Source organism: Pseudophryne corroboree, chromosome 4 (genome assembly GCF_028390025.1).
Source record: "Pseudophryne corroboree isolate aPseCor3 chromosome 4, aPseCor3.hap2, whole genome shotgun sequence".
NCBI lineage: Eukaryota > Metazoa > Chordata > Amphibia > Anura > Myobatrachidae > Pseudophryne > Pseudophryne corroboree.
The window spans coordinates 184,419,722-184,445,675 of NC_086447.1; the positions used below are offsets into that span (position 1 = coordinate 184,419,722).

The following is a 25,954-nucleotide window of genomic DNA, read 5'->3' on the forward strand; positions in this document are numbered from 1 at the left end:
GTGGGCATAAGGAAAGTACTGGATGCTTTAAAAAGTGTCAAATGGCTAATTTGTGTATTTAAAAAAAAAGTAAGAAAATGTACTAAGATCATGAATTTCGTTTAATTATGAAGGAATTAAACGAAAAATTAGGGATAATCTGAGGCCAATTTATTTATTTTTCCACAGCTAAAGAAATAATAAAAATCAATTATTTTTCATTTAAATAAAAACACTTGCATTAAGTTTGGGGTGCATAAACTAATGAAAGAGTTGGAGTTAGGGTCATTTGAGTAAATTTTTTTAACCCCCAAAAATGACAGTACAGTAATTATTTGTCCAATTAAGCTTATTGAAAACTTCCAAATGTCTGCATAGTCATTAGGTTGGGGGGGGGGGGGGGGGGGGGGGAGGGCTGGAAGGATGTCCAAGGGGCTCTGAAGCAAGTCCCTTCCTTTTTACCTTGAAGTAAAGATTTTCCTTACCTCTTCACCTGCCCAGGCAAAACAGGCAAGTTTACTCTAAAATATAAAGGTTTGGAATTGAATTGCAAATGTAATTCGCAATACGAATTTGCTGTGAATTCACTTTGCGGCATCAAACTCGCACCTAATTGAATTGCCCACATGGTGCTCAGATACCACATAGAGATATGTGTACTACAGATTACTCTCTGCCACAATAGCTGCACAACTGCTCTGTACGGCTCAGTGTATGGTGGTAGCAAGGGCACCTTCCACTTGAGAGGATCTCTATGTTTGGTAGCCTGCAGCACTGGTATCTATAATGGGTGTAGTGTTTTTTTTTGAATACTGACCCCTCTGGAGTCCCGCGCCAACGGCAGCAACACTGTTAAATAACAGAGGAAATGTCACAGCGGTCATTTGCATGGTGTTCTGCGCAAGCGCAGTAAAGAAATCACTGGGTAAATTGCCACCATGCTATTTTCGCGGAGATCTACGCATGCGCAGTAGAGTCTGAGCCCTCTATGCTCAGAGTCTACAGCGTTGCTGGCAGAGAGGAAGGGGCCCAAACGAAGGAAGCTGCACACAGGCCTCTTCTCTCTTAAAGCGCCCCTGGCTTGCAGAAATGATAAATACATTAGCACAGTGATCTTCCACCTCGGTCCTTGGCGGTAGTGTACCTCATGGTGCTTAGACGGCAGGCGTGGAGACAGAGACAGTGTCTCTAGCCTTTCAAATGTGGTGCCAGTTGCCAGCCAATTGGAGCTTGTGGACGTGCAGTGAATCAGGAGCAGCCGCAGCAGTGGCTCCTGATTCGCTGACGGTCTGCAAGCTCCGATTGGCTGGTGGCCAGTGCTACATTTAACATGCAGGTGACACCACATTTGAAATGCCACCAGTGCTGTCACTCTCTCCATGGCTGCCCGCTTAATAAGGTAGTCCTGTTGAGAGCTGCAGTCCCCTGAAGAAGCTGAAATAGGGCCAGGACATAGCCTGCACACTGCCTCAGCTCTGCTGTCAGAGAGCCTGTGGACAGCACATGCTCAGGGAAGGCACAATTTTAGGTGGCTCCATAGCAACCTGCAGCCCAGAAGTCCAGGGACTGGTGCGCATCGCGAAGAACAGCTCTTATCAGAAGAGCTGTATTTCGCTGTACCAATCCCATATGTTACTACATATGAAATTAGTAGGCAAGATGTACACCACATGGTTAGTACATCCCGCTCTAAGGGTGAGATGTACCAACCTCTTGCGGTACATTACGCCAAACATCGTGCCGACACTAATAGCATATGCGATTAGTATTGCGAAGGACAGCTCTTCCGAAAAGTCGGTCCCTGGACTCCTGGGTTTGTGACCCGGGAGTCCATCTGCGCATGTATAGTGACGCAGCTGCCGCAGGGTCACAGATGTGGAAGATGTACAGATGTGGAAAGAGGGTGGTCTTCAGCATGCCGAATGTCGGGATCCCGGCGCACATTATACCAGCGCCGGAATCCCGACACCTGGCATACCGACAGCTATTCTCCCTCGTGGGGGTCCACAACCCCCCTGGAGGGAGAATAAAATAGTGTGGCGCGCGTAGCGCACCAACGTGCCCGCAAGGGGCTCCTTAGCGCTCGCCACGCTGTCGGTATGCCGGCGGTCGGGCTCCCGGCGCCGGTATGCTGGTCGCCGGGAGCCCGAGCGCCAGCATACCGTACTACACCCATGGAAAGAAGCCCATAGGCTTCTATAGAGTAACACCAGCTATAGCTGGCGTTACCCTCTGCATCAGAAACCCGGCGGCAGGGCTTTAGTACATATGGAATATGTGGTAAAACCCAGAAAGCAGGGTTCTTACTGCATTTGCCCATTAGTACATCCCGCCCTGATACAGCTGCCCAACAATGCTGTCTTAAAGAAAATAAAAAGAACATACAGTATATAGAAAATAAACTATTTTATAATATTAAAAAATTAAATTATAATCAAAGCGGGATTTATTAATCATTGTTCCCTTCTATAGCCAATATAAGATATAGATACTTGTACCGCAGCAATCATTGCTTTGCATTGGTAACCTTTTTGCGAAAGATAGCCAATGAATCCCTAATTCTATAAAACTATACAAATTTAAATATAATCTTGGACCTTCTCCTCACCCGTAACAACTTACGCACCCGGGCTACATTACTGAACAGCACTTATCTAAGATACCATAGTTCAATTTCTGTATTTATCTGCTAATACTTACTTACACTAGACAAATTCCAATGGTGTAGAAAAACTGGAGATAATGTGCCTTTTACCATGAAATAATGCACTCTCATAGGATCACAGTCTATGTAGTATATTAGCAAATATAGCAGAAGAATGAAAGGTTGAGCAGTTGATGTGTTGATGACCACAGCAAAGATTCAATTACAAAGAGACCACTAAATGAATCAGCCGAACATACATCAGAGAAATACATAACCAAGGCATCTATTCCAAATCAGATCTTTACATTCTCAGACACGGAACCTCCGCTAATTGAATTACATAGCCTAATTACAGGTTATTAAAAGGAAAACAAGCTGTGGATGGATTGTTGCTGAGCAGAGACAAACAGAAGGCATTGTGAATTCGCAGTACGGATCTGCTTCCAGCAAAGTGCAGTGCTGGGAGACCTGACTGCACATCACTGGGCACTTACAGCACATTGGGGGCCTGTGCATTTAGCTTTGAGGTGAGTGAGTCATCTGTACTGCACTAAGGAACTGAAGTGTAACGATGGCATACGTTGTCAGATAAAATGTCTCGCACCGACAGACATTTTATATGATATGCCTGAGCCTCTGATCTCATGGACATACGCTGTGAGATATACATTATCACTGTATGGGGCGGAACATTTCCTTGTTCCTCCCTGGGGATCTAGGGGAAATGTCAGGCAGTTGTCTGTGGCGGTGCATACACCGACAGATGCAGCTGACCGATGATCGGATCTGTTAGGCATATTGGAAGATTTCTCATGCCCGACCATCCGATCATCACTGACCAGTTGCGACCATACACTATGTGATTATCATTCCAATCCAATGATAATCTGCTGATCAGGACGATAATTGCATAATCCACATTGCTCGGCACAGTGGGTTATTGGAAGGTTTCAGAGCACAGTTTGTGCTATAAGTGCCTCCAGCATTGTTAAAGCTATAATAAATAAGAACATATTTGTTGGGCCAGCATTTTTTTTGGCTTAAATGTAGAGGCCTGTAGAACAAAATCCCCTAATATAGTGAGTCATTAGAGGCCCACCTGCTGGAAAGTTACTGATAAAATTGTTATTTCCTGAAGCATTTTGGGAAAATCTGCTATATAGCTACTGCTGCTGATCCTCTGCCATCTCATACCAACCGACATTGAGGGGTCTGTTCATGAAGCAGTGAAGAGTGGAGAAACAGACAAGTGGAGAATTTGCCCATGGTAACCAATCAGCATCTCCCTTACATTTTATGAAATGTACTTGATATAGACTTCCGTCAAAGTTGGTCTTTTTCTCCACTCTTTTCCCTTTCATGAATAGACCCCTGAGTCATGGAAATTATCACTAAATAACTAAGATCAGGCCCCGATACAAACTCTCCACGACCTCCATAGAAACACTTGCTTTTTAGCAGAACAATGCTCTTTTCAAAAATTGAAAGGTGTGCCACATGAGGCAGCACTGTGGTGAGTATTGCCAATTTACATTTTTGCTTTATTTTACAACACAGGGGTTATTGTTCCTGAATAAAGTTCTTTCATTACTGACGCTGGGATTCCGAACACTTGAACGCCCGACAGTCGGCATGCCGACTAGCAGGGACTATTCCTACTCGTGGGTGTCCCGCAAGGGGCTTCGTTGCGCTCGCCTTCCCCCAGCTGGCATTCTAAACTCCAGGATCCCGGCGTTGGTATGGTGACTGACGGGATTCCAAAGGCCGGTCACCCATACCCAACCCCATTGCATACCTCCCAACTTTCTACTGTACGGATGTGGGACCAGCCATGCCTGAGGCCAGAAAGGAGGTGGGGCCTCAGATGGAGGGGCGGGGCTAGGGTTACCACCTCATCCCTTTAATTCTGGACACATTAATTACACAGGTTCTGTGGCTGGCTGACATCAAGGCTCCATTTCACCTGGTTTTAATCAGCCACAGAACCTGTGTAATTAATATGTGTCCAGAATTAAAGGGATGAGGTGGTAACCCTAGGCGGGGCCTAGCACAGCGACCCCAGGTTTTGACATATTGGGGCGTGCCCAGCGCTCGAAGACGCTGGCTAGCCCACGGCTGCCCTCCCCACACTGATAGATGCCCCACACTGATAGATGGCATCTATTCATTGATCTGCTGCTTTGCAGAGCAGCGGCGATCACTGGCTCTCCTAACTGTCTCCCAACTGTCCCGCGGGCAGGACAACAGGACAGTGTCCAATTAGCGGGACTGTCCCGCTGTATTTGGGACAGTTGGGAGGTATGCCATTGTATTATTTTTTGACTGTAGAATGAACTACAGTATGTTTCCATTAAATGAAGGGAATGCATCATTCAAATTTGATCGGTATCATTAGGACCATAGAGATTTGCCAGGGCCAGGTACTGAGAGTGGGGGCATGGCATAATCAAGGGCCTGGCCATGACACCCTCCCCCCCCCTCTAAAAAAAAGGGGGCGCGATCAGTTTCTTACCTGGCTCTGGCAAGCGGGATCCTTCTCCTTGGCGGTGCTATTGTCCCAGTAACATTTGGGAAGATGGCACATGTGCACTAGAGAGCACAGTGCCAGAGTCTGTGCTTGTATAGTGCGGCACCATCTTTCTGAAGATGGCACTGGAGGATGGCACCGCAGAGGAGATATGCTGATATGTGTGTGTGAGGGAAGGGGGGGGAGTGGACACGGGCCCCTCTAACAAACCTGGGCCCAGGTATTTAGTACCCGTTCCTCAACCCTTTTTGCGTCACTGGGTATCATTGTACCAATGGTTATTGCAAGTGTATAATCACAACCCTAATGAGTTTTCAGGCTTAAGCTACAGTAGTCTTAGGCGTAGTTAAGGCCTCTGTTTATCATGATACAGTAAAAACTCTTTCACCTTTTATCACAGCAATTTCAGGTTATTTTTGCTTGCAGATATTTATCAAACATAATCTAGTATTGCTTACAGGGGCAAACTTGGGACCATATATTACCACCCTCATATCCCCCCCACACACACATAGACACATAATGGCTATTAAATCTCCAGTGTAACTCACCACACAGCTGCCCAGCATTGGGGAGAGGCAGACAGGGGGAGGCTAGGCATTAGATGGCATATGAAGAGCTGCTGCAACGGGCCATGTACGGCAGCTCTTCTTGTATGCAGTTATCTCTGCCAATCAAAGCTCTCTGGGTGGGATGTACTAAAGGAAAAATGCGGTAATACCCCCGAAAACGGGGGTTTTACCGCATTTTCAAATTTACTAAGACCCTGCCGCCGCGTTTTCGCCATCCAGGGTATCGCCATCTCTGGAAGGCGATAACCTATAGAAGCCTATGGGCTTCTTATCGCCGACCGCCACAACCCGTCGCATCTGCTGCAGACGCCTCCCCCCCTCCCCCCTGGCTTACCTTCCTCCAGGCTGCCCTGGACCCGGAAGGTAATCTCCTCCTCCTCCTAGCAACGCAACCGGAGGTCCTTCCGGCTCCAGGGGGGAGGAGGAGGCGCCGGGGGCAGCCTGCTGCTGCTTCCCGGCGTCCAGGCAGTGTGGAGACCCCTGGGAGGTGACGGAGACCCCCCGCAGACCACCTCACAGGTATCGCGGGGGGCCTCCGTCACCGCATTGCGATATTGATCGCATATGTTAGTACATATGCGATCAACATCGCTGCGGTAAGCGGCGAGGGGCGGCGATGTATCTTAATACATCCCGCCCTCTGTCTGGGCTGTACTCAGGAACTTCCCTGAGTGTGCATACCACAGCCTAATATCCCATGTTATCTAATTGTATCTGCCCCTAAGAGGTTGATTTAGAGTTGGATGCAAATGTTGCATGGGTGCAGAGTTTTCAGCTGAATAAACCATGTTGCTCTACAAGGATTGTAATCAAATATTTTTTTGAATGTAGGGCAATTACTGCATGATGTTCTCACACACTGGACAGCTCAATAGCTGGGCTGGGCTAGGCTGTACTACACTGACAACTCTAAATCAGGCTTCCCCTGTATCATGAATTTAGAACCTAATAGAAGAATTTACTCCTATCTCCTAATCAGCCACTAACTGCCATCATTGAAAATGTGGGATAAGAACCAACATTTTGTTGACACAGATATGACTTTGCAGTATATCCATGAAGATTTACCTTCTTGCATGCCATGATGGAACTGCCCAGGTTACTGGTTGACGTGTCGTTCAAACTGCTGCAGCCACTGCTCCCATATTTGTCCAAGGGGCCATACATGGCTGCCAGCTCACAGCTGCTGAAATCAAAGCAGACAAGAAAAGAAATAAAGCAGTGTGATTTACTCTCATTATGCTGAATATGACCAATTGCAAATCAATTACCAAAAACAGCTGGTCACTGCAAACAAGCACAATTTACATTTTGATGACTAGGTATGGTTTCTTAAAAGGAAGTATCAGCTTTGTGTTTTGTAAGTGCATGTGAGATGGTACTGTAGCATGATTTCTAGAGCTGTTTCCTGAAATAAAACTAAATGTTCTAGAGGAATTAGAAAGGTTCTCAGCTCATCAGTTTCTAGACTGAAGGTCTATTTCAGTATAACTCAAGCAGGAAATATAGATAACACTGATATAGAGGAGAAACATCTGTGTCCCTGAATAAACAGATTTTGTAAGCAGTCTGACCATATGCATGGTGCCAGATTGCTCGGACCTGGATATTGTGGCACCAGATGTACAGCTAAATTACATGGGCACAAGTGCTACCCCAATAGAGTACCGGTAGCTAGATTAACAACATTTCTCCAGCAATAACACAAAACTGTGAAAAAGGCTTTTTTTGGTGTCTTTAGTTTCTTCACCGCTTATTGTGCTAGAGAACGAATATACTGTACCGCAACGGCGCCGGCAGTGAAGAGGTGGGACTCTGACTGGATATTTCAGGCGTATAAGCATTTTACCTGCTCTTCTGCTGGGAGAACGAAGCATTTATCTGTTCATTAATTCTCCCTCAGAATAATGTTGGTATACAAACAAACCAGGGACAGGTCCTATTTAACATGATAATGCAATTACTCTTGCTACTTCCGCTATACAATCTAAGCAAGTAAAAATGATTGTGTACTGTATAAGAACATTTCAAGGTGACTTCAAGGGGACAGAAAATGCCTGGAAGCCATTGAAATAAATATGTATAGCATGTATATGTATAAGTGTGTATGTGATAGATGGGAGAAATACACTGCCTGGTCATTATGTGAAAGACAAATATATTAGGTTCTTTCTCATTGTCAGACTGGAAACCATATCAATAGCTGTGGAGGTAATAACTCAAATACTGCAAATAGGCAGAGATGCACATGACACCTACTGTATAACAAGCTGACAGTGCGGAACACAGAAGACAAACAAGTAAAATATATGTTAGAAACATGATTTTTAACTCCTTCTCTCCCATCCCCAGTGGGACTAAGAAAAGAACTTGCAGAAAATATATAGAGTCTCACAGGACCATTTGTAGGATAAGAGGAGCCCAGGACAAAAAGTGCCTTAGGCACCCATAGGGGATGCGGATAATTTACCGGCTGTCAGGATTCCGGTGGTCAGGATACCGATGTCGGAATCCTGACAGCTGGGGAAATGCTGGTGGTCGGAATCCAGACAGAAGCCAGGTATTCCCACTGGGTGGTGGTCCACTCCACCACCCGAGGGGGAATATAATAGTGTGGCGAGCAAAGCTTACCACCGGGCCCGAAGTGTGGCAAATGCAGCCCGCAAGGGGACTCACTGTGGTCGCTGGGATTCTGGCATCGCCCTCCTGACCACCTGGATCCCGACTGCTGGTATTTCATACCAAATCCCGCCCAATGCTTATCTCCGTCCCCCCCAAAATGGAACTGTTTGTACTATCACCATCACAGGATGTTTTGTAATCAGTGACGTGAGGTGGGGTGTGGCGGGCGAGGCAGAACCTTTTCTGTCATACTAACATTTGCGCCAGAGTTTTGACTGTATAAAGAATATGAAAAATACAAAGATTATGTTAGAAATATCTCCTTTGTATTATTCTAATAATTTTTATCGTCAAAACTCTGGAGTAAAAAGTCTATGGCAGGTGAGGCAGTGAACCCCCCCCCCCCGCCTATCTTTTCCGCACATCTTTGATCAAAATTTACCAAATTTCCAGGAGTTTATACTGCTGCATGCAAAGAAAGCTTCATGTTCTCTGCACCAACTGGATTAATAATAAATGAGGTAACATAAAAGTACAGCATACAAGTAAGTCACACACATGTATAGCACACAAGTAAATCACACACATGTATAGCACACAAGTAAGTCACACACATGTATAGCATACAAGTAAATCACACACATGTATAGCATACAAGTAAATCACACACATGTATAGCACACAAGTAAATCACAAACATGTATAGCACACAAGTAAATCACACACATGTATAGCACACAAGTAAATCACACACATGTATAGCACACAAGTAAGTCACACACATGTATAGCATACAAGTAAATCACACACATGTATAGCACACAAGTAAATCACAAACATGTATAGCACACAAGTAAATCACAAACATGTATAGCATACAAGTAAATCACACACATGTATAGCACACAAGTAAATCACAAACATGTATAGCACACAAGTAAATCACAAACATGTATAGCATATAAGTAAATCACACACATGTATAGCACACAAGTAAATCCCACACATGCATAGCACACAAGTAAGTCACACACATGTATAGCATACAAGTAAATCACACACATGTATAGCACATGATAGTGTAGGAGCTTCCGCAGTATAGCAAATATATATTGATTCACGTTTTTTCGCATTTATTAAGATATTTACTGTTAATCACAATATGGGTTGATATGTCCTTAAGAAAAATGTGCAGACCTGGTCAGAATACTATATTTGCTGAATAATCTTGTTTTAAGGCATGACTTGTACAAGACAAATGCAACATTGTATGAAATGTATCCAAGGTGGACAAAGCAACACCAGATATATCCAAGGCTAATTGAGAAGAATAAAGAAAGAAATCTTTTGAGTTTATGTCCGAAAGACTGATAAACGAAATAATAACCATTTTCAAGGCTGTCCTAGTTGCCACTTCTAACATTGTATGACAATCAATGTATTTTCAAGACATACATGGTGTATTCTGATTGGCTAAATGTATTGGCAAGCATAAACCCTTTGTGTTCAAGCTATAAATAATAAAGCCATGATGGCCCCCGAGCGGGTCACTTATGATTTGCTTCGGTTACACATGAATTTGTGTCATCTTATCATTCATTGACCTCCAACCGGTTGCTAAAGGGAACAGAATTCTGACTGATGACTGCAGAGAGTTTATAGACCAGATCTGAATAGGTTAACATACCCCAACATTTTGGGGGCTCGTCCGGGATCTTCCAGCATCTCCCCCACTGGCAATAAATCCTCTGATCTTTCAGGAACCGCTGATAACAAAAACCGGTAAGTGAGACTTAATGTGTAGATTTCTACCTGCTCACTTGAACTCAGCGTTTCTTGAAATCTGCGGAAGTCCAGTCGGGAAGGTCAGAGAATATCTTAAAGAGCCCAGTGTCAGTCAGAAGAAATTTTTTAAAGGTACCATACATGTATGTTATATTGTTGAATTGTGGGTAAATATCTTCAGCTAATTTGCCACAAGTGCACAGGGGGAATTAATCAAATATGCAGAAAACTTTTAAATTGTGAAAGTACTAATACATGTTTATTAAGAAAATAGAGCCGTTTTATAAAGGTGGCGCATGGCCAAGATATGTTCTAATGCTGATAACCAGTTTGAATTGATAAATAACCAAAGAGGTGTATGCAAATCTTGTACCTGTGTTGTTGTGTTAAGAAAATACAAAGGGTCCGTAGCACCAAGATTGCTGGCAATTACAAGCACTGAAGTCTCATTTGGTTATGTGGAAAATGATGATGAATTTTATTGTACAATAGGTTGTCATTTAAAAAGAGAATTGTTGGAACATTACATTAAGAATGATTGATCTAACATCATAACCTATTGGCCTAGGAACCACATAATCCCAGGTCTAAGACCCATGTGCCCGTGCAGCCTCAAACAGCTGCCGTGCACACAGATAACAGATATAGCATTTGTCATCCTTGTTTTTGTATCCTTGCACTGTTATATGTACTCTGTCAATATGCTTTTGAAAAGGTGGGGGGGAGTCGGGTTGTCTGCTGAATAATGAAACCAGTGTAACTAGATTCTCCTGCACACATTGTACTGTATATATTGTATGTCCCTATGCAAGACAGTTAAGGGGTAGAATTGGGTCAGTAATAAAGAACAGCTACTGTCTGAAAGAGACACAAGGTGAACGTATTCCAAGAATAGTGGGGAGTTTACCAAGAACACAAGGTACAAGCAGGAGTCTATATAGGCAGGGGGATAGACCCTTGGAGTAACTTAACAATAATATTAGGGACGCATCTCAGTGATCCAGAAGAAATAATCTATTATGCAGGTCTCACTTGGGGAGCAGTACTAACAGATTTTCCACCAACACAGGGAGGAAGGGGCAACACTACAACCCATGTCATTTGTCCACAGACGGATTTAAGGAGCTTTTTAGGTACAAGGATAGAAGAGATTCTTCAGAGTCAGCGTCTCACAAGGAGATTTTAATTCCCTCATAAGGGGTTGCTAAAATACCACATCAGGATGGGTTCAAACCCGTTGATATTGTTAGTAACAGGGAGGGTAAGAAAAGCTTTAAAAGGAGACTTTAAGTCCCTCAAAAGGAGTTACTAAAATACCACATCAGGAGGGGTTCCGCGCACGTTCACCGAGGCATGGGAGCGCGGTCTGTAAAGATGTCAGGGCCCGACAAACCCGTGGATATTGTTAGTAACAGGGAGGGCAGTTAACTCTGAAAGGAATAAGTAAAATTTTCAAAAGAGCAGGTTTTCCGTCAGAAGGGACACTAGACTTAGAGAAATGGGAAAAATTTGCCTCCTGTAACAAGAGTTGGATAATTAAGCATAATTATAGAGATCAAGTATCCATCTGGATCACTGTAGCACAAGAATTAGGAGCAGAGAATAGAAGAAGAGATGAGGAGAATGATTTCCCCATTGTACCAGAGTACCCAATAGCACCACAACCAGCGTTAAACTCACTGCCTGTAAGTCCAGCAACAGCACCTCCACACTATACCCCACCCCTATACCCAGACATGCATGCACACCCAGGTACCCCTAGTATGAACAGAATTGAATCATCTGCAAGCTCACTAACAGTGAAATTGAAAAGAGATGAACCAGGAAAAGTGTGGCGAATAATCAGCCCTATCTTGGAAGGATCTGTGGTTGAAAATCCGAATGATTTACCTGAGCTATGTACACAGAGTATGCCCCAGTGTCCTGATACTTTATCACAAGAAACCCCAACAAGATCAAACCAAAGAAACTGGCTACCTAAAGCTCCCCTCATGTTTAAACGTGTGATGGACGCCTGCAATCAAGTTACGAGTCCAGAAGATAATAGTCCACAATCAGGAACTATAGGCAACAGGGTGCAATTCAGGCAGAGAGGAGAAACAAGGGATCAAGACACAGCCCCTACAGCTTTTCATGCCCAGATACAAACTGTGCAAAATGAGATGACACATTTTCCAGATAGATTGTGTCCGGTATGTCAGTTTTGTGTTTCGGAAGGATATGAACACTGCCCAAATTGTGGAAACTGGGTTTCACCCCATGAGCCACCGTGTCAAAATATTTATGCCACCAGAAACGCTGAAAGACGGACATCATTGCCTATTTCTCTGTATCCAGTACAAGTGCAGAGAATACGCAACCCAGATGATTGCCCAGCCATAACGGACGTTCCGACAGAGGAAAATAGAACAACGTTTGAAAGTGGAAAGATGTACATGACAAGACTTAAGAGATAGTGTCATGCACAGACACTCAGGGCACCAGCAGCCCCAGACTTGAAACAGGAGAAGACTGAGTCCATCAGAACTTACTATGATAAAGTCACTATACGACACACAAGATGATAGAATATGAGGGTGTGCAACTCCCGTGTCGACAACAGTGTACTCAGTCACCACTGGCAGTTCGATCAAAGTTACTTTACCCACAGGAGACACAAGGGTTTCAAGAGCTGTTTTTATGCACAACCAGATTCCTCTACATTTACTTACAGATCAGGCCATTGCAACGACTGGATTGGGAGGTTAAGCCCTACCCCCGCAAGAAAGCAAAGATGTAACCTGAAATACAAGCTGCTATACAAGTCTATCTCTCACAGTAAAAGTAGGACAAAGAGGAACAACAACTCCCAGCATGAACATCATTATGTTGAACAGCAGCCTGGGTGGACTTGGACTAAGAAGATGACATGCCAGCAGCAGTGAGAAAGAATATGCAAGTGAAGAAAGGACAAAGTATGAAGAATAATGAATGAATCATAAAGAGAAGTGACTGGAAAAAGAAAAGTTGAGAAACAATATGAAGGTCGCATGAAAGTTTGGAGACTAAAGGAAGTCTGCTTTAAGAAGGACAAAGAAAGACATCTGACAAGTAGTCAGTACTACATGGCAAGATTACAGAGATAATGCCATGATTTAAAGCAACAGAAGCTCCGGGGTTTAAAGCAAATAATAAGGAACAAGACAGAAAAAGTTCCAGAAGACAAATGAATGATGCTTCTTCTGCCAATATGAAGTACAAGCTTCTTCAGGTACTCCCCAGTGAACATAATGTCTCCAGAGGAAACAGCAGAAGGTATGATTACAGTCACCTTGCCCACTGGAGAAATACGTTTGTGCCTAATGAATACTGGAGCCAGCACACGCAGAAGACAGCAGAGGGAGATACCACAAGAACTGATGATATCAGAAATTCTTAAAAGGACAGGAGATGAAAGAAATACAGTCACCAATACCAGCCCAGTTCTTGACCTTGGAGTACATGTCCAGTGACTTTGCTGAAGCACAATGTACTAAAGCTTATCCAAGGAGAATACAGTACACACCAGCAGAAGTTTAACTTTCCAGTAACTTATCAAAGGAAAGAACAAAAAGCCATTTAGAAGCAAGTTAAAACAGAAGTTCAGTATTGGCTCATTCCCGCAGTACCAGTTGTAGAAGAAAGGAAGCAATACTACTGGACCAGGATAGCCCTGTGGAGGGGCTATATCACCAAGTGATTTATCCACAAAACACACAGCTAAATACAGGATGTGAATGAACTGTTGATTGCCACCACCACTAAAAGAAGTACCAAGAAGGGGCAGTGTCCTTAGTGAAGTTTCTGGAAGACCAAGACTGCAGAGCCTCAGAAGGAGAAATTGCAGCTAGTCAAGCAGGAGTTAATCTTCCTAGGACACCCAAGGTACCCGACATCTAACAAAAGTGAGAAGAAAAAGATTTATGCTGCAAGCTAAGATGCCAACTAGTGTCAAGCAAGTCAGATGATCATTCCTTGGGCCTAGTAGGACACTACAGAACATGGATACCTCTAGCACCAGTCTACATGCAAGCATTGTATGACAACACTGAAAGGGAGGAGGGTCCACATCCTACATACAGCAACAGATGAATGAAGCAATTAAACAATTGGAAACAGCAGTTGCCTCATCTCAAGCCCTAGAACTACCTGACTATTAAAGAAGGAGGCCATACATAGAAGTCCTTATGCAAAATCATGGACTGAGGTGAAGACCAGTGGCCTACAACTCAAGCAAGCTTGACAGCAGTAATCAAAGAGCACCTACCGGCAGTGATAGCAGCAACAGTCCTAGAAGAGTATAAGAGCACAGACACAGTGCTGAATCAGTAGTCCTAGAAGAAGACAAGAGCACAGGCATAGTGCTGAATCATGAACTTATCATCCAGGGTCCACATGCAGGTACAGAGAAGCTTCAACAAGCAAGAACCAAACACCTGTCAGTGGCAAGGCTGACCATGTATGAAGTAGCACTGCTAAAGTGCGACAAGTAACCATCAGACGATGTATTACCCTCAACGCAGCAACCCTTTTCCAACATTAATCAATAAAGGTGTTGAATCTCAAGATTCAAAAGGAGGGAAAAACAGATTATCTACTGATGAATGGGAAAGCCAGAAGTTTCTAACATTCACTCACGAAGGTAAACAATATTGTTGGACACGATTACCCCAAGGGGGAGCAACCAGTCCATCAGATTTCTCAGAGGCAATGGCATTAATCCTGCAGAAATGGAGACCGCACTTTACAGACACTCAGTTAGTTCAATATGTCGATGATCTGCTTATTGCTGCACAGACAGAAGACAAGTGCAAAAAGGAAACAGTATCACTACTCATCTTTTTGGCAGAAGAAGATTGCAGAGTGTCCAAAGACAAGCTACAGCTAGTACAGAAAAAAGTTGTCTTCTTAGGACACTGCATATCCCAAGGAACAAGGCACCTTACTGATGAAAGAACAAAGGCAATAACTCAAGCAAAAACTCCAAGAACATTAAATGAAATCAGAGCTTTTCTGGGCCTTATTGGTTATTGCAGAGAATGGATACCCTCAGCCTCATTACTGATGCATCCCCTATATGAATTAACAAAAAAGGAGGCGTCCATCAGAAAACAGGGACACCATTGAAGAAGCAGTAAGAAAACTAAAGCAAGCCATAATAACAGCCCCAGCATTGGGATTGCCTGATTACAAAAAGCCTTTTAACCTATTCTGCCATGAAAACAGAGGGCATTCTTTAGGGGTGCTCACCCAGAAATACGGACCAAAACAAAGACCAGTGGCATACTGTTCAGCCCAGCTGGATCTGATTATCAGAGGAGCAGCATCCTGTGTCCGAGCAGTGGCAGCAGCAGCAATACTGAGGGAAAAGGTGACAGACATTGTGCTTGATCATCCACTGTGTACACAAGTACCGCACGCTGTAACAGAAATACTAAGTCAAGAAAAAAGCAAGCATCTTTCTGCAGCCAGACTTGCCAAATATGAAGTAGCACTATTAAGCGCCTCCCATGTCACCATCACAAGATGCACTGAACTAAACCCAGCTACACACTGGACAATCCAGACATGAACCTGTTCGTCGATGGATCAAGATATCAAGATATTATGATAATGCAGTAACAACTGAAACTGAAGTCATAGACTCTGGACCATTGCTACCAAGAATGACAGCACAAGAAGCAGAACTCATAGCAATGACCAGAGCCTGCATACATGCTGAAAACATGACAGCTAATATCTAGTCCCAGGATTACGCTGTTATTTGGAAAAGTAGGGACTTCAAAGGTGCAAATGGAAAACCTATCAAACATGCCAGTTTGATTATGGAACTCTTCAGAGCATTGGAACTACCTAAAAGGATTGGCATAATAAAGGTACAAGCACATACTAAGAGCCAAACCATGGAAGCTAAAGGAAATGCATTTGCAGATGCAGAAGCCAAGAGAATTGCCTTACAATCAAAAGAACTTGAGCAAGTATTAGTAGCTCAAGATGTGAAGCAAATGCCCAATGAAGAGGAGCTGATCAACATTCAACAACAAGCATCACAAGGAGAAAAGGAGAAATGGAGATGATTGGGGGCAGAAGAAGATGAACATGGACTTTGGAAGTCAAGAGAATTAAAGTACTGTCTACCAGCAGCTCTATTTCCACCTATGTTACAAGTAGCTCATGGACAAGTACATCATTCAAAAGAAGCCATGGTGAATAGAGTACAAGAGCATTGGATAGCTCCTGGCTTCAATAAAGCTGCAACACTTTGTAGCAGGAGGCTGGATCTGTGGAATCAGCAATCCAGGACAAAGAACCAAGACACCTCTAGGAACTATACCCAAAGCCTCTTACCCATTTGAAAGACTACAAATTGACTATATACAGTGGCCACGAAGCGGTCCATATGAATATGTACTAATAACAACGGACATGTTTAGGCACTGGGCCGAAGCCTGGCCAGTAAGCAAAGCCACAGCAAAAACCACTGCAAAGAAACTGATAGCAGAAGTAGTATGTAGATTTGGGATACCTGAGGTTATAGAATCAGATAGAGGTACACATTTCACAGGAGAAGTCATGCAGCATATAATGAAAGATTTGGGGGTACAGCAGGCCTTCCACGTGCCTTACCGTCCCCAGGCGAGTGGGGAGGGGGAACATCTGAACTTTGACCTTAAGCTAAAACTACAGAAAATGACAGAAACCAAAAGAACTTGGCCAGAATGCCTACCTATAGTCTTGTTTAATATTAGGACCACACCCATGAAACCTAGTAAACTGACTCCATATGAAATATTGTTTGGGTCAGCTCCAAGAACAGGTTGTTATTATCAACAACAATTACAACATAATCATGGTGATTTAACAGGTTATGTACAGGAGGTCTGTAAAACATTGACTAACCTCCATTGCCGAGTGTTTTCTTCCATTCCAGACCCAGAAGGATCAGCTACGCATAAGCTAAATCCAGGAGATTGGGTCTATTTAAAGAGACATGTGAGAAAGACCTTTGAACCAAGATATGATGGTCCATATCAAGTGCTGCTAACCATGTCTACCTTAAATTAAGGTGAAAAGTCGTGATACCTGATTACATGCATCCCACTCGAAGAAGTTGACAGTGACTCTCCAACCAGAAGAATGAAGTTGCTTATCCTTTGTTTGTTGTTAGGGGTAATCCCCAAGGTTTGGACTATAAATCCAGGCAACTGGTTTACTGAAAGGGAATAGTTCAGACCTAGTATACATAAAATAGGTAGAAAAAGTGGAATCAAAAAGAGGGGAAATGATAGTGTAGGAGCTTCCGCAGTATAGCAAATATATATTGATTCACGTTTTTTCGCATTTATTAAGATATTTACTGTTAATCACAATATGGGTTGATATGTCCTTAAGAAAAATGTGCAGACCTGGTCAGAATACTATATTTGCTGAATAATCTTGTTTTAAGGCATGACTTGTACAAGACAAATGCAACATTGTATGAAATGTATCCAAGGTGGACAAAGCAACACCAGATATATCCAAGGCTAATTGAGAAGAATAAAGAAAGAAATCTTTTGAGTTTATGTCCGAAAGACTGATAAACGAAATAATAACTATTTTCAAGGCTGTCCTAGTTGCCACTTCTAACAACATTGTATGACAATCAATGTATTTTCAAGACATACATGGTGTATTCTGATTGGCTAAATGTATTGGCAAGCATAAACCCTTTGTGTTCAAGCTATAAATAATAAAGCCATGATGGCCCCCGAGCGGGTCACTTATGATTTGCTTCGGTTACACATGAATTTGTGTCATCTTATCATTCATTGACCTCCAACCGGTTGCTAAAGGGAACAGAATTCTGACTGATGACTGCAGAGAGTTTATAGACCAGATCTGAATAGGTTAACATACCCCAACACACACAAGTAAATCACACACATGTATAGCATACAAGTAAATCACACTCATGTATAGCACACAAGTAAATCACACACATGTATAGCATATAAGTAAATCACAAACATGTATAGCATACAAGTAAATCACACACGTATAGCACACAAGTAAATCACAAACATGTTCACACACATTTATAGCATACAAGTAAATCACACACATGTACAGCATACAAGTAAATCACACATATGTATAGCATACAAGTAAATCACACACATGTATAGCATACAAGTAAATCACACACATGTACAGCATACAAGTAAATCACACACATGTATAGCATACAAGTAAATCACACACATGTATAGCATACAAGTAAATCACACACATGTATAGCATACAAGTAAATCACACACATGTATAGCACACAAGTAAATCACAAACATGTATAGCATATAAGTAAATCACACACATGTATAGCATACAAGTAAATCACACACATGTATAGCATACAAATAAATCACACATATGTATAGCATACAAGTAAATCACACACATGTATAGCATACAAGCAGTTTCCTCATCATAGTGTGTCACATCATTTTTCCACTGTCCATCATGGTAAGATCGATGGATTACAGATAATAGGGGTTCATCATGTTAAAATTACCAGTCGTGGGGGGGATAGATACCGCAAATTATGTGCAAAAGAAGCATTGTGGATTTTTCAATTGAGGACGCTACACCCATTAGGGTTGAATGATTGCATAGACTTTGAATCGTTTGCTAGCTAGTATGAACAATATTGTTTGAGGTTTACTATTAGGGGGGAGGTGGGGGGGGAGAGAGGTTAGAAGAGATAGTACAAGTGGTATAGTTGGGTCCTCCTTAGTGTAGAGATGGCGGTGGCAGGTCCAGCAGTTACCGGTCCATTCCCTTGTTTTGCGCTAGTGGGGGACCCATACTAACACACGATAACATTACTTTAGAGGTATGAGGGGTATTACTAGTATTATATTGTTTCGGTAAATTGCACTGTTTAGGTGATATAGGTATTTATTTAGTTGTATTACATATAGATCATCACATAGATATAAGTGATCACGTGAATGAAGATATGCCACAGGTGTAGTAGAGTAATAACGCAGAGGTTAGAGTGAGGAGTGAATTTAATAAAGTCAGAGCAATAGTTTTAGGAGGTAGAAGTATGGGATTGGATCTCGCTGGAAGAAACTGATATTGATCATTAAAAAATAAGATTTTACTTACCGATAAATCTATTTCTCGTAGTCCGTAGTGGATGCTCGGAACTCCGTAAGGACCATGGGGAATAGCGGCTCCGCAGGAGACTGGGCACATCTAAAGAAAGCTTTAGGACTAGCTGGTGTGCACTGGCTCCTCCCCCTATGACCCTCCTCCAAGCCTCAGTTAGGATACTGTGCCCGGACGAGCGTACATAATAAGGAAGGATATTGAATCCCGGGTAAGACTCATACCAGCCACACCAATCACACCGTACAACTTGTGATCTGAACCCAGTTAACAGTATGATAACAATGAAGGAGCCTCTGAAAAGATGGCTCACAACAACAATAACCCGATTTAGTTAACAATAACTATGTACAAGTATTGCAGACAATCCGCACTTGGGATGGGCGCCCAGCATCCACTACGGACTACGAGAAATAGATTTATCGGTAAGTAAAATCTTATTTTCTCTGACGTCCTAGTGGATGCTGGGAACTCCGTAAGGACCATGGGGATTATACCAAAGCTCCCAAACGGGCGGGAGAGTGCGGATGACTCTGCAGCACCGAATGAGAGAACTCCAGGTCCTCCTCAGCCAGGGTATCAAATTTGTAGAATTTAGCAAATGTGTTTGCCCCTGACCAAATAGCTGCTCGGCAAAGTTGTAAAGCCGAGACCCCTCGGGCAGCCGCCCAAGATGAGCCCACTTTCCTTGTGGAATGGGCTTTTACAGATTTTGGCTGTGGCAGGCCTGCCACAGAATGTGCAAGCTGAATTGTACTACAAATCCAACGAGCAATAGTCTGCTTAGAAGCAGGAGCACCCAGCTTGTTGGGTGCATACAGGATAAACAGCGAGTCAGATTTTCTGACTCCAGACGTCCTGGAAACATATATTTTCAGGGCCCTGACAACGTCAAGTAACTTGGAGTCCTCCAAGTCCCTAGTAGCCGCAGGCACCACAACAGGTTGGTTCATGTGAAAAGCAGAAACCACCTTAGGGAGAAATTGAGGACGAGTCCTCAATTCTGCCCTGTCAGAATGAAAAATTAAGTAAGGGCTTTTATATGATAAAAGCCGCCAATTCTGACACACGCCTGGTTGAAGCCAGGGCTAACAGCATCGTCACCTTCCATGTGAGATGATATTTTAAGTCCACAGTGGTGAGTGGTTCAACCAATGTGACTTAAGGAACCTCAAAACAACATTGAGATCCCAAGGTGCCACAGGAGGCACAAAAGGAGGCTGTATATGCAGTACCCCTTTTACAAATGTCTGAACTTCAGGTACTGAAGCCAGTTCTTTCTGGAAGAAAATCGACAGGGCCGAAATTTGAACCTTAATGGACCCTAATTTTAGGCCCATAGACAGTCCTGTCTGCAGGAAATGGAGGAAACGACCTAGTTGAAATTCCTCTGTAGGGGCTTTCTTGGCCTCACATCACGCAACATATTTTCGCCAAATGCGGTGATAATGTTTTGCGCTTACATCCTTCCTGGCTTAGACCAGGGTAGGGATGACTTCATCTGGAATGCCATTTTCCTTCAGGATCCGGCGTTCAACCGCCATGCCGTCAAACGCAGCCGCGGTAAGTCTTGGAACAGACAAGGCCCCTGCTGGAGCAGGTCCTTTCTTAGAGGTAGAGGCCACGGGTCTTCCGTGAGCATCTCTTGAAGTTCCGGGTACCAAGTCCTTCTTGGCCAATCCGGAACCACGAGTATCGTTCTTACTCCTCTCCTTCTTATGATTCTCAGTACTTTTGGTATGAGAGGCAGAGGAGGGAACACATACACTGACTGGTACACCCACGGTGTCACCAGAGCGTCCACCGCTATTGCCTGAGGGTCCCTTGACCTTGCGCAATATCTGTCCAGTTTCTTGTTAAGACGGGACGCCATCATGTCCACCTTTGGTTTTTCACAACGGTTTACAATCAGTTGGAAGACTTCTGGGTGAAGTCCCCACTCCCCCGGGTGGAGGTCGTGTCTGCTGAGGAAGTCTGCTTCCCAGTTGTCCACTCCCGGAATGAACACTGCTGACAGTGCTATCACATGATTTTCCGCCCAGCAGAGAATCCTTGCAGCTTCTGCCATTGCCCTCCTGCTTCTTGTGCCGCCCTGTCTGTTTACGTGGGCGACAGCCGTGATGTTGTCCGACTGGATCAATACCGGTTGACCCTGAAGCAGAGGTTTTGCTTGACTTAGGGCATTGTAAATGGCCCTTAGTTCCAGGATATTTTTGTCTCCAGGCTTGACCATAAGCCCTGGATATTTCTTCCCTGTGTGACTGCTCCCCAGCCTCGCAGGCTGGCATCCGTGGTCACCAGGACCCAGTCCTGAATGCCGAATCTGCGGCCCTCTAGAAGATGAGCACTCTGCAACCACCACAGGAGGGACACCCTTGTCCTTGGTGACAGGGTTATCCGCTGATGCATCTGAAGATGCGACCCGGACCATTTGTCCAGTAGGTTCCACTGGAAAGTTCTTGTGTGGAATCTGCCGAATGGGATTGCTTCGTAGGAAGCCACCATTTTTACCCAGAACCCTTGTTCATTGATGCACTGAAACTTGGTTCGGTTTTAGGAGGTTCCTGACTAGCTCGGATAATTCCCTGGCTTTCTCCTCCGGGAGAAACACCTTCTTTCTGGACTGTGTCCAGGATCATCCCTAGGAACAGAAGACAAGTCGTCGGAACCAGCTGCGATTTTGGAATATTGAGAATCCACTCGTGCTGCCGCAACACTACCTGAGATAGTGCTACACCGACCTCCAACTGTTCTCTGGATCTTACCCTTATCAGGGAATCGTCCAAGTAAAGGATAACTAAAATTCCCTTCCTTCGAAGGAATATCATCATTTCGGTCATTACTTCAGTAAAGACCCGGGGTGCCGTGGACCATCCCTACGGCAGCGTCTGAACTGATAGTGACAGTTCTGTACCATAACCTGAGATACCTTTGGTGAGAAGTGTAAATTTTTTACATGAAGGTAAGCATCCTTGATGTCCCGAGACATCATGTAGTCCCCTTCTTCCAGGTTTGCAATCACTGCTCTGAGTGACTCAATTTTGAATTTGAACCTCTGTATGTAAGTGTTCAAAGATTTTAGATTTTAAAATCGGTCTCACCGAGCCGTCTGGCTTCGGTACCACAATAGTGTGGAATAATACCCCGTTCCCTGTTGCAGGAGGGGTACCTTAATTATCACCTGCTGGGAATACAGCTTGTGAATGGCTTCCAAAACTGCCTCCCTGACAGCGGGAGACGTCGGTAAAACAGACTTTTTGGAAACGGCGAGGGGAATACGTCTCGAATTCCGATTTGTACCCCTGAAATATTACCTGAAGGATCCAGGGGTCTACTTGCGAGTGAGCCCACTGCGTACTGAAATTCACTGAGAACGGGCCCCCACCGTGCCTGAACTTGTAAAGCCCTAGCGTCATACTGAGGGCTTGGCAGCGGCGGAAAAGGGTTTCTGTTCCTGGGAACTGGCTGATCTCTGCAGCCATTTTCCTCTCCCTCTGTCACGAGCAGAAAAGAGGAACCCTTTTGTCCGCTTGCCAACCAGGACTGCGCCTGATAATACGGCGTCTTATTTTGAGAGGCGACCTAGGGTACACCCCCTTTTTTAAGGCAATTCCAAATGCCGTTTGGAATCCCTGACCACTTTACTGGTAGATACAAAGCACTTATACTTGATGCCAGTCGGCAAATATTCCGCTGTGCATCATGCATATATAGAAAAGCATCTTTTAATTGCTCTATAGGCAATAATATACTGTCCTTATCTAGGATATCAATATTTCCAGTCAGGGAATCCGACCACGCCACCCAGCACTGCACATCCAGGCTGAGGCGATTGCTGGTCGCAGTATAACACCAGTATGTGTGTAAATACATTTTAGGATACCCTCCTGCTTTTTATCAGCAGGATCCTTAAGGGCGACCATCTCAAGAGAGGGTAGAGCCCTTGTTCTTACAATCGTGTGAGCGCCTTATCCCCTGTAGGGGGTGTTTCCCAACGCACCCTAACCACTGGCGGGAAAAGGTATACTGCCAATAACTTTTTAGAATTATCAATTGTTATCGGAGGAAAACCCACGCATCATCACACACCTCATTTTATTTTTCAGATTCAGGAAAACTATAGGAAGTTTTTCCTCACCAAACATAATACCCCTTTTTTGGTGGTATTCATATTATCAGAAAAGTGTAAACATTTTCCATTGCCTCAATCATGCAATGTGTGGCCCTATTGGAAATCACGGTTGTCTCTTCACGTCGACACAGGAGCCAGTATCCGTGTCGGCGTCTGTATCTGAGGTAACGGGCGCTTTAGAGCCCCTGTATGAGACATCTGGACATGCACAAGCTGAGTAGCCGGCTGTCTCATGTCAACCACTGTCTTTTATACAAAGCTGACACTGTCACGCAATTTCAACAGTACATCCACTCAGGTGTCGACCCCCTAGGGGGTGACAACACTATTACAGACACTCTACTCCGTCTCCACATCATTTTTCTCCTCATACATGTCGACACAAAAGTACCGACACACAGCACACACACAGGGAATGCTCTGATAGAGGACAGGACCCACTAGCCCTTTGGGGAGACAGAGGGAGAGTTTGCCAGCACACACCAGAGCGCTATATATATACAGGGATAACCTTATATAAGTGTTTTTCCCTTTATAGCTGCTGTATTGTTTATACTGCGCCTAATTTGTGCCCCCCTCTCTTTTTTAACCCCTTTCTGTAGTGTAGTGACTGCAGGGGAGAGCCAGGGAGCTTCCCTCCAACTGAGCTGTGAGGGAAAATGGCGCCAGTGTGCTGAGGAGATAGGCTCCGCCCCTTTCTCGGCGTCCTTATCATCCGTTTTTCTATATGTTTTGGCAGGGGTTAAATGCATCCATATAGCCCAGGAGTTATATGTGATGCATTTATTTTAGCCATATAAGGTTTTATCGATTTATTGCGTCTCAGGGCGCTGCCCCCCCAGCGCCCTGCACCCTCAGTGACCGGAGTGTGAAGTGTGCTGAGAGCAATGGCGCACAGCTGCGGTGCTGTGCGCTACCTTATCTGAAGACAGGATCGTCTTCTGCCGCCGATTTCACCGGACCTCTTCGCTCTTCTGGCTCTGTAAGGGGGCCGGCGGCGCGGCTCCGGGACCCATCCAGGCTGAACCTGTGATCGTCCCTCTGGAGCTAATGTCCAGTAGCCTAAGAAACCCGATCCACTCTGCACGCAGGTGAGTCCGTTTCTTCTCCCCTTAGTCCCACGATGCAGTGAGCCTGTTGCCAGCAGGTCTCACTGAAAATAATAAACCTAAACTAAAACTTTCACAAAGAGCTCAGGAGAGCCCCTAGTGTGCACCCTTCTCGTCGGGCACAGAAATCTAACTGAGGCTTGGAGGAGGGTCATAGGGGGAGGAGCCAGTGCCCACCAGCTAGTCCTAAAGCTTTCTTTAGATGTGCCCAGTCTCCTGCGGAGCCGCTATTCCCCATGGTCCTTACGGAGTTCCCAGCATCCACTAGGACGTCAGAGAAATTACAATCACACACATGTATAGCATACAAGTAAATCACACACATGTATAGCACACAAGTAAATCACACACATGTATAGCATACAAGTAAATCACACACGTATAGTATACAAGTAAATCCCACACATGTATAGCATACAAGTAAATCCCACACATGTATAGTATACAAGTAAATCACACACATGTATAATATACAAGTAAATCACACACATGTATAGTATACAAGTAAATCACACACATGTATAGTATACAAGTAAATCACACACATGTATAGTATACAAGTAAATCCCACACATGCATAGCATACAAGTAAATCACACACATGTATAGTATACAAGTAAATCCCACACATGTATAGCACACAAGTAAATCACACACATGTATAGCATACAAGTAAATCACACACATGTATAGCATACAAGTAAATCCCACACATGTATAGTATACAAGTAAATCACACACATGTATAGCATACAAGTAAATCACACACATGTATAGCACACAAGTAAATCACACACATGTATAGCATACAAGTAAATCACACACATGTATAGCATACAAGTAAATCACACACATGTATAGCATACAAGTAAATCACACACATGTATAGCATACAAGTAAATCACACACATGTAAATGACCGTAGTCTACAGCAGTTGGCTTTAGTTGAGAATAGAGCTGTTTGTATATTACAGGAAAGATAAAACAGTGTAATTATTATTTATGATGGATTCCCTTGATAAGTAAATTATCATCAAAACACTATTTTTGACAGTTAATTGATCTTTTGAAATGTATTTGCATTGTAAAATATATACAGTAGGTGTTATTATTTTGTCATTTGTTTAATATTTCTTGTCATTGTATATTTGCATATATACAAATTTTTAAACAGTACGTGTATATGCCGGTACTTGCTCACACTCTCGTTACTGACCCCTCAGCAGTAACATAGCAAGGCCAAGGAGAGAATGGGGAGATGGAGAGAGGAAGTTGAGAGAGAGCTAAAGGAAACAGGTAGAACAGAAGTTGGACTTTATACAAGCCAAATTAATGTCCAGGTCAGACTCTCAGGTTCATGGAACTTTGCTTTTGTGGTGCAATCTTACAGACTAGGAATTCTCCGTT

General features: G+C 43.8%; 1 protein-coding gene across 2 annotated transcripts in view; it reads right to left on the reverse strand.

The window, feature by feature from the left end:
• Positions 1 to 25,954, reverse strand: part of SPHKAP (SPHK1 interactor, AKAP domain containing) — a 526,349-nt gene that overhangs the window by 306,968 nt on the left and 193,427 nt on the right. Inside the window, exon 2 of one of the 2 annotated variants that reach the window (XM_063915636.1) lies at positions 6,794 to 6,908. In XM_063915636.1, the coding sequence (XP_063771706.1) occupies positions 6,794 to 6,908 (115 nt within the window). Of the gene's footprint in view, positions 1 to 6,793; positions 6,912 to 25,954 lie in introns of both variants that reach the window. The other variant, XM_063915635.1, reaches the window with a different exon arrangement.